Below are 15,570 nucleotides of genomic sequence, written 5' to 3'. Positions count from 1 at the left end.
AATCCGTGAGGATATACTTAGTGCTTGCCACGATGAGCCAACGTCTGGTCATCTCGGATACACACGCACATTGGCCAGAATCCAACAGGAATACTACTGGCCAGGATTTCCAGCTATTGTAAAAAATTTCGTGTACACGTGCCTCGATTGTCAACAACGAAAATCACCACCGTTAAAACCAACTGGACTATTACAACCAGTTCAAGCGCCCACGGTACCTTTTGCCAAAATCTGAATGGATATCCTAGGACCATTTCCAACTTCCCATGCTGGCAACAAGTGGGTAATAGTCGCCACTGATTAGCTTACGTGCTACGTGAAAATAAAGGCTTTGTCAAGTGGCATCGCCGTTGAAACCGCACGGTTCTTCATAGAAAATATCGTCGTGAGGCACAGTGCTCCAATAATCATAATAATGGATCGAGGTACCGCTTCCACGGCCGCACTCCTGAAGATAGTGCTTGAGCTCAGTAGAGCAGCCCATTGGAAAACCACCGCTTACCACCCGCAAAGAACGGCTTAACAGAATGCTTAAACAAGACTATTGCTGACATGTTGAGTATGTACGTAGATGTGGATCACAATAACCAGGACCACATTCTATTATACATCACGTTCACCTATAATACAGCCCAGTAAGAAACTACATGAAAAACGCCGTTTAGCCTCCTTCATGGCCGTGAACTGACGACGATGCTTGACACCATGTTACCCCACGTCTGCAATAATACCAATTCAGACACTGCAGCTTTTACCAAACAAGCAGAAGAAGCGAAGCAGCTTACGCGCGTCCGAATCACCCAGCACCAAAATTATGACGCCCAACCATATACTCCGTGACACCGACATGCCGTCTATCAGCCCGGCGAGAAAGTGTGGGTATGGAGTCCTATCCCTTGTCGAGGACTGTCTGAAAAATTGCTGAAGAGATATTTTGGCCCCTACAACGTTGTACAACGCCTGAGTGACGTTAACTATGTGATCGTTCCTGACAGCCCCTCGAGAACTCGTCAGCAAAAACCAGAAATTGTACACGTTGCGCGAATGAAGCCCTATTGTTGGGATTGATTTGTACCATACATCTACAGCACCGTCCTTCGTAGTAGAGCATCGGGACGCTGCTCTCTGGATATGCAGCACCAAGAGAACAACCAAGAGCACGCACAGCGAAAGAGAAAGACGAGGTTCTCATCTGATCAGTTTGCCAGTGTTCTGGTATAATTAAAGTGAGTTGTCCTGTATTCAACTGCTGCTGTTTCTGCGTTATGACAATATATAAAACCAGTTGTTTGCACTTGTGCAACAATACCAACAGAGACATGAGTATTAGTAATACCACAAACGATAAGCTGATACGAAGCGCTGGTGCTCGTGAGAATGGTAGCCCTGGACAGTGCTATATATATCAATTTCAGCTCATGGCACCTTACCCCAATTGACCCCAAGTAACACCAAAAATATTATAATCCCTATACCAGAGCCTTTTTTGTTGCTCCCTGGTCTGTTGCACATGTGTAAAGAAGCATGTATTCGCTTTAAATACATTTTTCTGATTAATAAGCTTCGGTTGTCAGAGTAAGCCTCTTCTGTCCATGTGTTTTCAGTGCACTTCAACAAAATTCCAATTATGACGTTAACCCAATGTGGCAGCTGTATCATAGGAGTACATATGTGATGTTCATAAAATTGGATAGCCAGCACTGCAAGTGTAATTGACGTTTCATGATAAATAAAAGCGAACACTGACCAAATACACGTTTTTAAAAAGAGAAAAAAACAAAGTTTATTTGGTTGGTGTTCACTTTCATTTATCATGTTTAGTAACGAACAGATTCGTTTTCATCTAACTTTCTAAATTATTTCATGTATCATGAACATTAGCATCTATTTGAAAAGTAGTTCTGAGACCAGAGATGGCTCTGTGGTAAAATGCTTGATTGCCACGCAGAATCAATTACTTCTACCAAGATATCAGTGTGCAAAACCATTTAAAAAGGTTTTTCTTCTGTCACGTGGGAAGATCATTCTACCATTCCCAATTTTCCAGAACCTGATTAGTACCCCTTGATAGCACCTGTAGATATTAACATGAGGGCATTACCAAACTAATGAACAACCTTACAGCTCCTGCTTCTAGTGGTCTTGATAATATCAATAAAAAATACTAGAAATAAGATTTCCATGTACTCCCAAATATTGCTTCACACCTTCAGACAGTCTTTGTGTACTGTTTAGCTTCTCATGGACTGGAAAATTAGAAAAGTTATTCCTGTATTTAAAGCACAGTGTAAAGATCAAGTTGAACATTATTGTCCTATTTTGTTAACCTCAATCAGATATAAATTGCTTGAACATATTGCTTCTCACATTTACCATCATCTTAAATCAAACAATTTTTTTAGCCCCACATAACATGGCTTCAGAAAAGGTTTCTCTTGCAATACACAACCTTTAGAATTCAGGATAGACCTATGCACTAACTTGGACACGAACACACAGACAGATTATGTTTTCATAAATTTTTCGAAGGCCTTTGACCGTGTCACCCATTGTCGTCTGATTTCCAAACTCTCTGCCCTTAAATTAGACTCTTTAGCGCTATCATCGCTCCAAAATTTTCTTTCATTTCATGAACAGCTCACATTTGCAAATGGTTTTCATTCCACTATTTTAGAAGTCAGTTCAAGAGTACCCCAGGGTAGCGAGTCTTTTCCTGATCTTCATTAATGACCTACCGGCTAACACTTCATCTTGCATATACCTTTTCGCAGATGATTGCTCCATTTATCGAACTATAACATCTTCCGTTGATCATGTCGCCCTTCAAAGTAACCTAGACCTCATTAGCAGTTGGTGTAGTAAGTGGTTAATGAGTTTGAATACTATAAAATGTAGAACGATGTCTATTTCTCGAAAAAACTCGCTTTCCGCTTTTTCATACAAAATTAACAATATCGAGGTCTCTTGAACCACCTCTTACAAATATATAGGGGTTATTTTTTACTCTAAGCTTTCATGGTCCTCCCACATGACTTCCATTTGTTCTAAGGCATCTAAAAGACTAGGTTACTTGGATTGAAATCTTCATTACTCCATAATGAGCATTCATAAACTAGCTAACTTAACATTTCTATGTCCACAGTTATAATATGCCTCCCCAGTTTGGTCCCCCCTTCAACTCTATCTTACTTTATTTATTTTATTTATACATACTGTCAATCCCAGAGGGATTATAACAGGTGGACAATCTAAGGCAGTGATTAAGTACAGTCAATAAAAAGGGGAAAAAAATAAGAAGAAAAAATTAACAAAAAAAAATATAAGCACATTTGTCAAAGTACAATCATATTGACACTTTACTTAAATAACAAGAAAGATCACATAGCACCATATTATGTTTGTGAGGCTATGAAGTCGCTTTCTACTAGTTTTGAGAAAGTGGTTAAGGATGTGCTACTGGTAATGGAGGGGGACAGGTTATTCCATTCTCTGATCGCAAGCAGGAAGAACGAGAATTTGAAAGCATCTGTGTGAAATCTGTAAGGGGCAAGGGTATAAGAGTATTTGTGGCGGGTAGTTCTAGCTGCGGATAGCTTTATGTAGCGGGACTTGTCTATGTTTAGGTGACCATGTAACAGTTGGTACATCAGCTTTAAGCGTGCCAATATCGCCCGGTTATTTTATTTATACATACAATCGCAAATGATCGAAGTCATTCAAAAACAAAGCCCCCTGCTTCATCATTCAGAACTACCAACATCATAGCAGTATTTCATGATTATAAGGTGATATCGATTTAGAGTGATTAGTAATCTGTCATAAGATAGCACTTCTTGCGTTGTTTGACAAGTACATCCATTGCGTACAGAGATCTTTCCCTCTGCACGTGCAGGTTCGCAGGTCAGCACGTACTCGAAATTAGTGCAGCTTCAAACATCTTTTTGGCAAAGCGCGCGTACAACCAATCTCCTGTATCACAGGCCATCTCACTGTGGAATGATCTTCCTGATGCGATAGTTCCAGCAACAAAAATAGCAAGGTGTTCCGAGAACAACTGCACTCTCACTACACCTAGCATCATTTCATAGCAATTTTTTATGTGCATTGAAATGGTGACGATGTTTTCTTTGTAATCAATGTTTGAGTTATCAGTGTTTTCAAGTTGTATCATTGTCTCCTTTATAAAAATCTGTGCAGGGCACACCACCTGTGGCGGCTTAAGCTCGTTCTCGCCGCCGCCGCTAGTGGGCTAGGCAAACAGAGTATCAGCGTTCTCGGCTGCCCCAACCGCCATTCACCATTCTGTTTCAGTGCACATTAGTCGCGAGCCGCTGTTGCATTCAACCTGTTAAATGTTCATCTTCACTTTGTGAGATAGTTGGCGACAAGTGTGTAGCTAGCCTCACGATAGCCTACTGTTGTGTGCCGTTATGTAAATCCAATGAAAAAAGAAGACAACAGGGCTTTCTTTTCATGAAATACCAGCTGATGCAGACGCATGATCACGGTGGTTTGCTGCAATATGACGTGACAAGTGGTCGCCAAACACCACCTCATGCTACACCGAAGTGTGCAGAAGGCATTTCAAAGAAAACTTCATAGAAGGCAAGTGCCGACGCCTGAAGAAAGGGGCTGTGCCATCAGTTTTTGAACAGTACCCGTTGCATCTTCAGCCAAAGTCAACGCCAGCACAAGATACAGCAAGCATCATCAAAAGAGCGAGTGCTACGGTGGCGCAAAATGACTCCACGAGCGGCACAGCGATGCAAGAATTGGTGCCAGCAGCAGCTTCTACTTCATCAGTGGAGGATATGTCCGATTGCTGCTCCATAGACACATCAACAGCAGCCAACTCGCGCGATCAAGGCGTCGAAGTAAGCAGCTCGTTCACTTCAAGTGAGCTTGTTACTGAAAGAGCGAAATGGTAAAAAAAAAAGAGTTTGAGGAGCCAGTTGCTTCGACTGCAGCAGACCGTCGACAAGTATAAGACAAAATTGAAAAAGCTACACGAGGATGCCATGGTGGTGGATGTTTCTTACGTCAAGAAAAGGGTAGAAAAAAAGGAACCTGCAGCTCTGCTTCTAATTTATTAAATACAGAACTTCAGGAAGAAAAGACCCAGTTGGTCTGAGGACACAACCCGACGTTGTGTAGTTTTGAGGCACCTATCTTCAAGGGCTTATGAACACATCCATGGGGAAACTGTTTTGAAGCTTCGTAGTAGGAAGACTTTAAGCAACTACTTGAAGCAGACGTGGAGAAACAGGCTTCAGCGAACCCGTCGAAGCTCGCCTTAGAGTGGAAGTCGAGAACTTGAGTCTACCGCAGCCAAGGGCATGCTCACTCATCGTTGATGAAATGAAGATAAAAGAAAAGCTGCCGTACAATAAAGAGCAGGAATGCTTTGTGGGACACACAGATGTCTCCTTGGAACAACAGGGTGATTATCTCACCTTAGCGAACCCTCTCCTGTGCTTTGTGGTCACTGGACTCTCGACAACGTATCTCATACCAGTGGCCTACTATTTTACCACGGGGTTAACAGGCTTACAGCTTCCCATGTTGTTGATTTTTGTGCTTGAGAAGGTAAAGGCCTGTGGCTTCAGGGTTATTCCTTTAGTCAGAGACTTTGGAGTAACGTAGCTTTTCTACTGACAGTTCATCTCAGAAACAACGTGCACTGCTACTCAGTGCAGCCGTGCATAGGCGTAGTGACATTTTCGATGACTTGGCTTGGCTTGTGTGTCGGGAGAGCAAGCAAACCGGGACAAGCCACTCATGATACAGGTGCAGGCAACCTTGGGCGTAGGTGCACACAACGCGGCACAAATACAGGGAAAGTGCATAATGCCACGCCATCTCATTGTAACAGCTTGCTATTTTAAAGAATTGTTGAAAAGCTCAAAATAAAGGCGCTTAAAGGGCCACTCACCAGGTTTGACAATTTTGAGCTGACAAGCGCAATGCGTAGACGAGGCATTCATGATCACGTCTGCCAAAATTTGCAATGCTACACGCCACAGAAATGGGTTAAATTTCAAGATGAAGGCTGCTCCCCCTCCCCTCTGCCGGCGCACGCTAAGATATTGAGGGGATGACGTGGGCGTAGGAATGACCCTACGTACAAGGCAATGCAATGACGATGGTCTTCTACGTAGACGACTCTGCTCTGACGTTGTCAACAGTATACCACGTGACATGGAAAAAATTATTTAACACAACATGCATAGTTTATGTATTTGTTGCTTTAAGAGATTAATAAAACTTGAAATAAATAATGAGACAATAAAAAATTGTGCGCGTTTTTCTTTCATTTTTCCCCGTGAAATGCTACGAGATGCGGGGCTAATGTGCCAGCGTTTCACGGTCAGTGGTCAGCGTCCCACGGTCCAGCGTCCCACAGTCAGCGCATTGAGCAGACAACCCCCGTGGAACACTTCTACGCGTTCGCACACTCATTGTGCTCATCTACTCTACCACGTCTAAGCCAGCGTTTCCAAACCATCCCGCAGAAACAGGCAGAAGACCACAAAATAACGCTGGTTAACAAAAAAAACGCTGCTCGCGTGCTCGGAGGTTGGAATTGTTTGGGCACGTCATGCACACGTCACCTCATGGTCGGATGCTGGAGAGGGTGGGGAAGAGATCTGGCTTGCGAAGGCAGCGCGGAAAAGCGGCAAGGGTTTCGAGCTCGCCTCCTCTCATCCTCGTTTCGCGCCACGTCAAAAAACCTGTTTTCTCCGCTCATGATGAACCGATTCGAAAAATTTTTGTGGCAAAATGTTCCTCATCGGACACCCAACAACTACCACTGTCTAACTCAAGTTCGGTGTGGGGCCTGGTGAGTGGCCCTTTAGGCATCGTTACAGGAACTCCTGTGAAAGCAGAGCGATAACAGCTTTAACAAATCCCGCGAAGGATTAGCGGCATCGCCATCTAATCAAAGTAGTTTGAATAAAAGATACATCTGTATTTATAGCCTTTCATATAGAAAAATACTGCTTCTAAAATACCACCACAAAGGGTGAGCTTTCTGTCGTACAGTAAAAAATGGGTTGAAAAAAATTGATTGTCAATCCCTTCAAGTGTGGAGCACTTTGAGCAACATAGTGCCATGCAGATTTCCTATTTTCGCTCTTGCTGTATTCGGTTTATGCCCACAACGATTGTCAGCAACTGTCAGCGCAAAGCGCAGCTCAGTATTCTAGAAACTTCACCATTGTAGTAGATCCTTTCGGCAAGCTTACAAGCACACTGCGAACATTACAGATTCTTCTGAAACTTACATGGCCACTAGCAATAATGGTGGAATATTCAACGGCACATGTATGCTGTCTGCTTATCGACAGCTGATGCTCTGTTCGCCGCTATCAGTGCCAGTGTGTATCACTGTAATCTGGCTTTCCCTTTACCAAACACAAGTCCGACCAAATAAAGAGTTCCATTTTATAGTCTGCTCTGTTTATTGACATCATTACCCAATGACAATATGCTGTCGTTGTCTCATGTAGCTTGGCCTAACGCTGGCAGAACCCCATACGGCATAGCTATCTGTACCATATTAGGTGGGCAGGTGAACAGCAGTCTGGTGCGGTTCCCTAATCTCTTATGCTTTGTTGTCCAACTTACAGCATGGATTCACTTCAGTAATGTACCGCTATCTTCAGTGACATGTGATACCAGCAAGTTGTCCTGTCACCCAACAACACGAATCTGCTTTACTGCATGATAGGCACGTTTTCATGATTATTCCTCTACCATTCCAAGGATTCGGATCTGACCCTTTGAAGAAAAACATAAACAAAGAGAAACGATGCTCAAAGTCAAGAGGTGTGCGGGACGTACTCTCTTCTCCCTGCCATTTCTCTTTGCTTAGATTCCAGCATTTTCATCGGGACGAGTGAAGAGAGGAAGCAATTGCAGTGCTTGAAAAATATTTGTAACTCTGCACACACTGGACAGATTCTAAAATTTTTTGCACTAGTGAATTTGTGAGAGGACAATAAGCTCATTTTGAAAATCTATTCCATGGCTACTTGTAAAGGTGTTGCAGGGCCCCTTTAAAGAAAAACACAGCCAAAATTTCAAAAATATGTTACTGTTTTAGACAAGCCATTAATGGAGGTAAGACTCTGTGATGAGTGAGAGGGTATGAGGCACGTGCCGGGCGTTGGGATGTGGCGCCAATGCGCGAGACGCCCGATAGTGCGCATACGCTCCACGTTCCACGTTCACATACGAGATTGGACAGAGAGGCTCGTGGCATGTGACCCGAGCCGTAATAGAAAATCTCGAAGGATGGGCTGTCACTGTGCAGTGGGGCTGCGAATGCGAAGATCAGGAAGGTCAGCGTCAATGCCGCGACAGAAGCAGTAGAGCCGGCCGGTTCTGAGATTGTCAGCGAAGAGGCCCGGGAAGTGGCCGCCAATCTCTGAAGGCTTGAGTGAGGCTGCCTGGACTTGCCGCAACCTGTCACAGCAGTCCCCGGGTGGACTACAGCTCCTCTGCTTCGAGCCAGAATGAAAGCGGCCCGGACAAATCAAGACGCCATTGATGAGTTAGGTGTAACTGAGCCGGAGACAACGACGAAGACCAAAACACCGGCAATGAGGTCAAGCGGCTCGTTTGGTGGAAAGGGTTCCACAATGATAGGAACGTGAGGAGGACGCCAATGACCGAATTGACAGATCGTAGACACCGCTAGGGCACTCAATCGACGTGGCAACCTGACAAACTGTTTGAACATTTCAGTATGGTGGCTAGAAGGGAAGGTGGGAGCAGCGCAGCCAGCAGGGCATAGCGGAGGGTGTAGCAGTTGTTGATGTGAACGAGAGATGGAGCATGCGTAGCTTCATAGATCGTTCTCTCTGGTCAGAAGTGTATGGCACGTGTACCGTGTGCACCTCCATTGCTACGTTTGCGCTGTCGTTGGTGAAATTTTAAAGCATTGCCAAAGCGTTAATAACGATGAGAAAGCCTATGAAGACTGTGAAAAGCAAACCTACAAAGATGGAAGACTCGTTCACACACTGCTTCAGTTTCAACAAGCTGAGAGCAAATAGCGTAATAAACTTGATTTCAATGCTAGCCAAAAATAAACTGACCTATGTTGGATACAAACAATATTCTACAAATTTAACTGATAGCCTGAGCAAGTTTTATGTAATGACAAGACTGCATTTTATAGTAAAGATGGAAAACGTGGCACGAGAAAGCAAGCGGCGCCAGTGAATGCGCTATTTCAAGCTTCGTCGCATTACTTAAGTTTCACTGCATGATTGGACTCTTTGCTTGTTTCAGAACTGTCTCTTGCATGACAATTTTGATATACAAGACTAAACATGCAGTTTTAAAGCCTTTGCACTGTGGAACTCAAAACGAAAAAAATGCACCATACATGAAACTTTCATTGGACAAACGAAAAGTAAACAACCACACAGTTAGCAGAATGAAATACTATCCCTAAATGCAGCATAGTTTTTAGATGGTTAAATGGTTCATGTAGACCATATCCTTTTGTAATTAAGAGCCTTTACTGACACCTGCACCTATGTTTGAGATAACACATATAAATTAACACACACTGTAATCACAAAGTATGCTTCCTCCTACGTTTGCGTGGCAGTATAAACAGCTCATTGTTTTGGCCTTGCTGAGTTATGTAACAAGTTTACCGCACCTATTAAAATGCGCAGCCACATTTCACATAAAAAATGAGGGATCCTTAAGGTTCGCCTTAAGAGTTGAATGCAATAGTAATATCTTGTCCCTAGTGCGTACTTCAAATGCTTAGTGAAAATTTTTATTGTATGATCTTATACAGGAAGTTTAAGTTGTAGATTACTAAAATGTAATCTTTAAAGTTGAAAGTGATTTGCGTCAGTGAAGCTTTCACATATGGCTGCATTCTGTGTAATGTGAATGCTTTAAACAACGAGCCATTATGCGCATAAAATCATTTCCAACTTGCCATGCACCTATTCGCGCAGTAACGCCTTTTGTAATAGATAGCCAGCTTCAAGTCACAAATTCTTATGATAATCACATGTTCTGATGCCCGATGGCAATGCACGCTTATACCACGCAATATTATCATGACATTACATGTTGCATTGTGAAACCTGATGTGTATAGGATGTGTGTGTTCGTAAAGCGTGAGCGCTATTTTCACTGCATTCCCAAGCAGACGCATGGCAGTGTGGTGAGACACTTACTTGCCATGCAAACAACCCGGTTCAACCCTCACTAGAACCCGGAAATTATTATGAATAATTTTATTTGCATCTTTCTCGATTTTTTTGTCCTGCACAAGATTATTTTTCGCTGACAAGCGCCGACAATGACTCCCAACGCCAACACCGACGTCAGAATTTCTACGAAATGAGCTCTTCAACGCTATCACGTTGAAATTCATTGTTTGAAAGCTCTCAAGGTTCCTACCATCTCAATCACCGCACGCCCGAAAGCTTGATAGCAGGATATCCGCCACTGCCAGCCAATCTAAGCTGTGACAGCAGCGCCGCCGCTGCTGACATGATATGCTGGCGTACCCTGCGGCCGCTGTTGCTCCCACCTCCCTTTCTAGCCGCCATAGTTTCAGTACTGAAAGGCCATCTTAGAAAGCTACCACCAAGGACTAGAGTTGGCTCTAACGCCTATTGTCATTAGGTATGTTTTCAGTCCGTTGTAGACTGGTGTGCACATATAGTGTTTGTGAATTCTGAGTGCTTTAATGCAAATTTTGTGCATTGCTTCGTCTGACCTTTGTATAAAGGGTGTTTGTTTTGCTACACCCGTCTCCTGTCTCTCTCAACCTAATATATTGCAAGTGCTCCCGAGATAATCGTGACGAGCACAAAAGAGTCACTTTGATGAAGTTAAGGAGACAGCGCCTTTACCAGTTGATTGGCCATCTGTTACCAGCCTTTCAGGAGATTTGTTTCACTCAAGTCCAGTTAGGCTTTTCCCATACTAGTTTTTGCAAGCTGTTCAGTGTCTGCTAGAGAGCTTACAGAGATCACAAGTTAGATAGCTTTTGTGATGGCACTCACCATGAATCAGTAAGGAATCCAGTAAAAGATTTGGCCACAACAAAAGACAAAAGATGATTTTAGAAACTTCAGAAATGAATGGCATTGCAATGTAAAATGGTCCTCGCAAAACTGCTCAACTCAGTGGTTTTTTTCTTTCAGTGGTTTGATCTTGTAATGGGGACATGATGAAACCCTCACTTTGGTAGCTGCCCACTAGGGAGCCCAATAGGGGGACAAGGCAAGGCTTGCCAACACCAGCTGCTTACTCAAGCTTAATTGAAGAGACAGGCGAAGCTGGGAGAACGAATAGAAAAAAGCAGGATAGCTTTCTTGGAGTCCGTCAGTGGCCTCAGCGGCTCATGACCCATCACTTGACTGGCTGTAAGAGCGCCACACAAAACAAGAGCCTCGGTGGGGTCACAATAGGACACACCGGAGGCGATTCTCACCAGCACTGGCGCATGAGCAGCCGAAATCCATCTGGGCAGGTGGCAGGCACAGGCAGGTGCAGGCTGTTGTTGCCTACTCCCCAGATAATGGCATTGGAATCAACGTCCTTGTAGGGTGTCTCACAGTTGAGTAGCTCCCACATAACCACCCCATATGACCTGCGTTCCAAATAACACTTGAATAGGCATCCCACAAGGCAAGTGTTGAACACCTACCATATATCCACCTTCTCAGAGCAGGGCTCATTGCGGATCACCTCGGGGGCCATCCAGGCCACGGTGCCCGCAAAGGACATCTTAGTGCTGCGCTCACTCCACTGTCGGCAGGTTCCAAAGTCGGAAATCTTGAGCACATCATTGTAGCTGATTAGGATGCTGTTGAATGAGAATCAGTGTAAGCATACAACAGAAGCTAATACAAGCACTTACTTGTACCATCAAATCAGACTTGAATAGTTTAGACGTGCTTGCTGCAATTGCAGTGCAACATAGATGCCTAGTTTAATTAGCCTAGCATATGCACAGCGCCACCTTCCAAAAGGTCTTACAATTAAATTTTTCTAATTGCCGACTTTACCATGGTGATTCTGGACATAATCTCCAACTGGTAAGCCTGCTGGGAAAACAAACAGCCTGTGTACTAAAACTAGCCCCTGAGCGGTGAAAAAAAAAAGAAAGAAAAGGATAGAGATATTAGGCCGAGTACAGAGCTGCAAGGCCACTGAACAGGCACCCCAAAGTGCTTCTGGCTAAATGCCTTCAACCCAAGGTCAAAGCCAAGACAATCAAGCCCAAATGAGTGACACCATGCTGGGGAATGGAGATCTGTAGAAGCCACTGTCCTCAGTTCAGCTCTTTACCGTTGTTGAAGGCTTTATAAGCTTTGACCAAGGGACAAGATCGTTTCCATGATTGTGATGGCAGACTGCTGTCACTCAGTTTCCATGACCAAGACAGGTTTTTTGCAAACTCCACAACAATTACCCGACTTCAGCAGTCATGTGCAAATTCCCTGACTATTCCAAATTTTCTGGGTTGCTAGACACCCGGACTGTTTAAACGCAAACAATAGGCCAGCAAAGATTGTCAACTTCTATTTTTTTTAAGTATTTACTCAGTTAAATTTTCAAATATACGAGGCATTGCCCACGAGTTGACAGAAAGAGATTAACCCTTTGAAGGTCGAATTTTTCCTGAAATGGCTACTGAAAATGTCTAATTTTTTAAAATTTCTGAACTGAATTCTTCAAAAAAACTTATTTAAGAAAAACATTTTTGTTTTAATTTTTTGGGGGGTGACTGTATGAAGTGACAAAAAAAAATCATTTTGGTAGGAAGCGCACAACTTTTACACAGGAACACGAGACATGAGAACTTGCGTCTTGAGTTGCTGTGTAAAAGTTGAGCGCTTCCTAGCAAGATGGATTCATACGAAATGGCCCGATATATTTGTTTGAAAAAAATCTGTTGTATTGTTACATACACACAATTTATTGGTTAGTAACATCAAGATAAATTCTAAAGAAAAGAACAACACCATTTTTTTTTTTTTACGATTCGGGGGCCCTGAAAAGGGGGTGCACAAAGTACATGGGGATTTGGCGAATGCATACGAAATAATGAGCATTAGTTCTAACACACGAAGTATACACATTGAAGAAAATAAAATAAATTGGAGCACGAAGAAAGTGTACTTGCTTGTTTAATAGCATTAGCACGTACTTTAACCTGTCAAATCCGGTGCCGCGCGGTGCAGTCAGAATCGGTGATGGACAGGTCCAACTGAGAATCAGTGTCGCAGCCGATGCCACCGCCCTCCCAAATGCATCGACCTCGGTACTGTCCAACACGTTCCTATGTCCCATTTTCTGGAATCTCTTCTCGACAAAGCTGGGAGAAACTAGGTCCAATGACATGGCAATACCAGAAGACCTAAGGGTTCACACATAACTGAACAGCTCTTCTTCAACGGCAGGAAACTTGTATCAGCAACCACAGACTCTTCCTTCCACGCTGATCACACCAATTGCCACAGGTTAAACTTCAAGCAGGAAGCTTGGTTTTGGCACGATTCCCGTTTTCTTCAGTAAACTTCACAAAAGCGAGCTTTAATTTTGCCGTATATATAATTACTGTAGCTCACCGCAAGAGAACAGTAAAAACACGAAGGACTGATAGTGAAACATAAACTTCCGAAATCAACCAAGCATACGTTGCAGCGTGGACGCAGAAAACAAGAGAAACAGCTGGCGCAACAGGCCCAATATGCCCTCGTACACCTCCGGTGCCGAAAGTGGTCCGTGCCGTAATGCGAGCGTGCATTCACATGGTGGTAGAGATGGAGAGATTAGAGGAGGACAAACACTCGAGCAGTTTCGGCAATCCATCAACAGGTTTGAGTGTTTGTGCACGGTATTGTAGAAACCCTAGTTCAGGAAGTCTTCGAAAGAAGTGACTTCGCACTCGCAGCTCGTTTGACCACGCTCGCCTGATCGGCGGGCCGCACGCCCGGCCCGCCTATCCACATAATCCAAAACTCTAGTCTTTATTCCGCACGCCAGCAAGCTGGCTCAGCCAAGTCAGGGAGCACGAAATATGCGAGTGAATATTATTTTTTCTTAAGCTGAAAAAATATTAGGTGTGCACAAATTATGCAATGGCACAAATTAAGCAAGAAAATATGGTAATATCAGTGTAGTTCACACATACAAAAATAAGTGCACATAGTGGCGTTTAGAGAAAACTAAGAAACTAAGGGGAAGAAAAGCCGCTTTTGATCTAGTCAGCATCATCTTCTCGTGCACACTATTAAAATGTGACTCACTCATCCTCTGAATCTTTAATCATAAGTGACACTTGGTATGATGGGCTGATATTTACTGAATCAGATTCTGATTTGGCAGTCACTCGCCGCTAGACTCGCTTGCAGCCAAGAAATGGGTGCGCACTTCCATAGCACAAGCAAACTGTGTGGGTAAGCAAACTGTGTGGGTGAGCAGACTGTGCAGAGTTGAGTGCATCTAGAAAGCAAAAACAAGTCCAAAACCCGAAATAATCCATCTTATCGCCAACTAGACAAAAGCGTTTTTTTTTTTTTTTTGAGTCCCCGAAAATAGAAACACAACCACACTGGCATTGTTTGTCATTCAGCGCTTACATAGAAACACGTGTAATCATGTACAAGGGCACAATAAACAAGAGAGTAACAAGCGTGTCAACTTTTGAAAGATTCCAAACTAGAAAGCCATCAGCTTTGCAGATACAACGAGAACCGACCGAAGAATGAAACCGAAATTAGTGAGTGAACAGGAATGCGCGGACATGGAGCACATTCTATGGAAATGCCCACACACTACACGGCTTTTCGATCACGAAAGCCCAGACCTCTTTGAGACGCGTTGGCTTGACCCTCTGTTTAGCTCAGAATTCGAAGACCAAATTTGGGCCATCCAGCAGGCCCGGGAAGCAGCGATAAGGCTAAATGTTACCATGACCACCTAGGTGGCCTAGGCCCGGCCGCTGATCTGCCGGTTTTAAATTAATCTACAGAAAACGAAAGTAATGTACAACAACCTCGGAAGAGAGCAGCGCTTCAAGATAGGTAATAGTGCACTTGAAGTTGCAAAAGACTACGTCTATTTAGGACAGATAATAACCGCCGAGCTGAACCACAAGATTGAAGTAACTAGAAGAATAAGGATGGGGTGGAGCACATTCGGCAAGCACTCTGACATCACGACTTTCAGATTGCCACTATCGCTCAACAGGAAGGTATATGACAGCTGTATCTTGCCGGTACTTAGCTACAGAGCAGAAACCTGGAGACTTACAAAGCGGAGTCAGCTTAAATTGAGGACGACGCAGCCAGCAATGGAAAGAAAAATTATAGGTGTAACCTTAAGAGACAAAAAGAGAGCAGAGTGGATTAGGGAACAAACCGGTGTTAAGGATATCATAGCTGAAATCAAGAAAAAGAAATGTACATGGGCCGGACACGTAGCACCTAGGCAGGATAACCAGTGGTCATTAAGGGTAACTAACTGGATTCCCAGAGAAGGCAAGCGGGTTACAGAGGGGAGACAGAAGGT

The 15,570-nt window shown here is 43.6% G+C and overlaps 1 protein-coding gene across 6 annotated transcripts in view; it reads right to left on the bottom strand.

The window, feature by feature from the left end:
* The window catches only part of LOC119175623 (mitogen-activated protein kinase kinase kinase 12), a 183,644-nt gene that overhangs the window by 87,130 nt on the left and 80,944 nt on the right, over positions 1 to 15,570 (bottom strand). For all 6 annotated transcript variants that reach the window (XM_075881697.1, XM_037426527.2, XM_075881695.1 and 3 more), the window contains 2 exons: positions 11,699 to 11,857; positions 11,483 to 11,641 (listed from right to left, as the gene is read on the bottom strand). In XM_075881697.1, coding sequence (XP_075737812.1) covers positions 11,483 to 11,641; positions 11,699 to 11,857 — 318 coding nt within the window. The remainder of the gene's footprint in view (positions 1 to 11,482; positions 11,642 to 11,698; positions 11,858 to 15,570) is intronic.

The sequence above is a fragment of the Rhipicephalus microplus genome, chromosome X (genome assembly GCF_043290135.1).
Source record: "Rhipicephalus microplus isolate Deutch F79 chromosome X, USDA_Rmic, whole genome shotgun sequence".
Lineage (NCBI taxonomy): Eukaryota > Metazoa > Arthropoda > Arachnida > Ixodida > Ixodidae > Rhipicephalus > Rhipicephalus microplus.
This window is presented reverse-complemented; position numbering and strand designations above follow the sequence as displayed.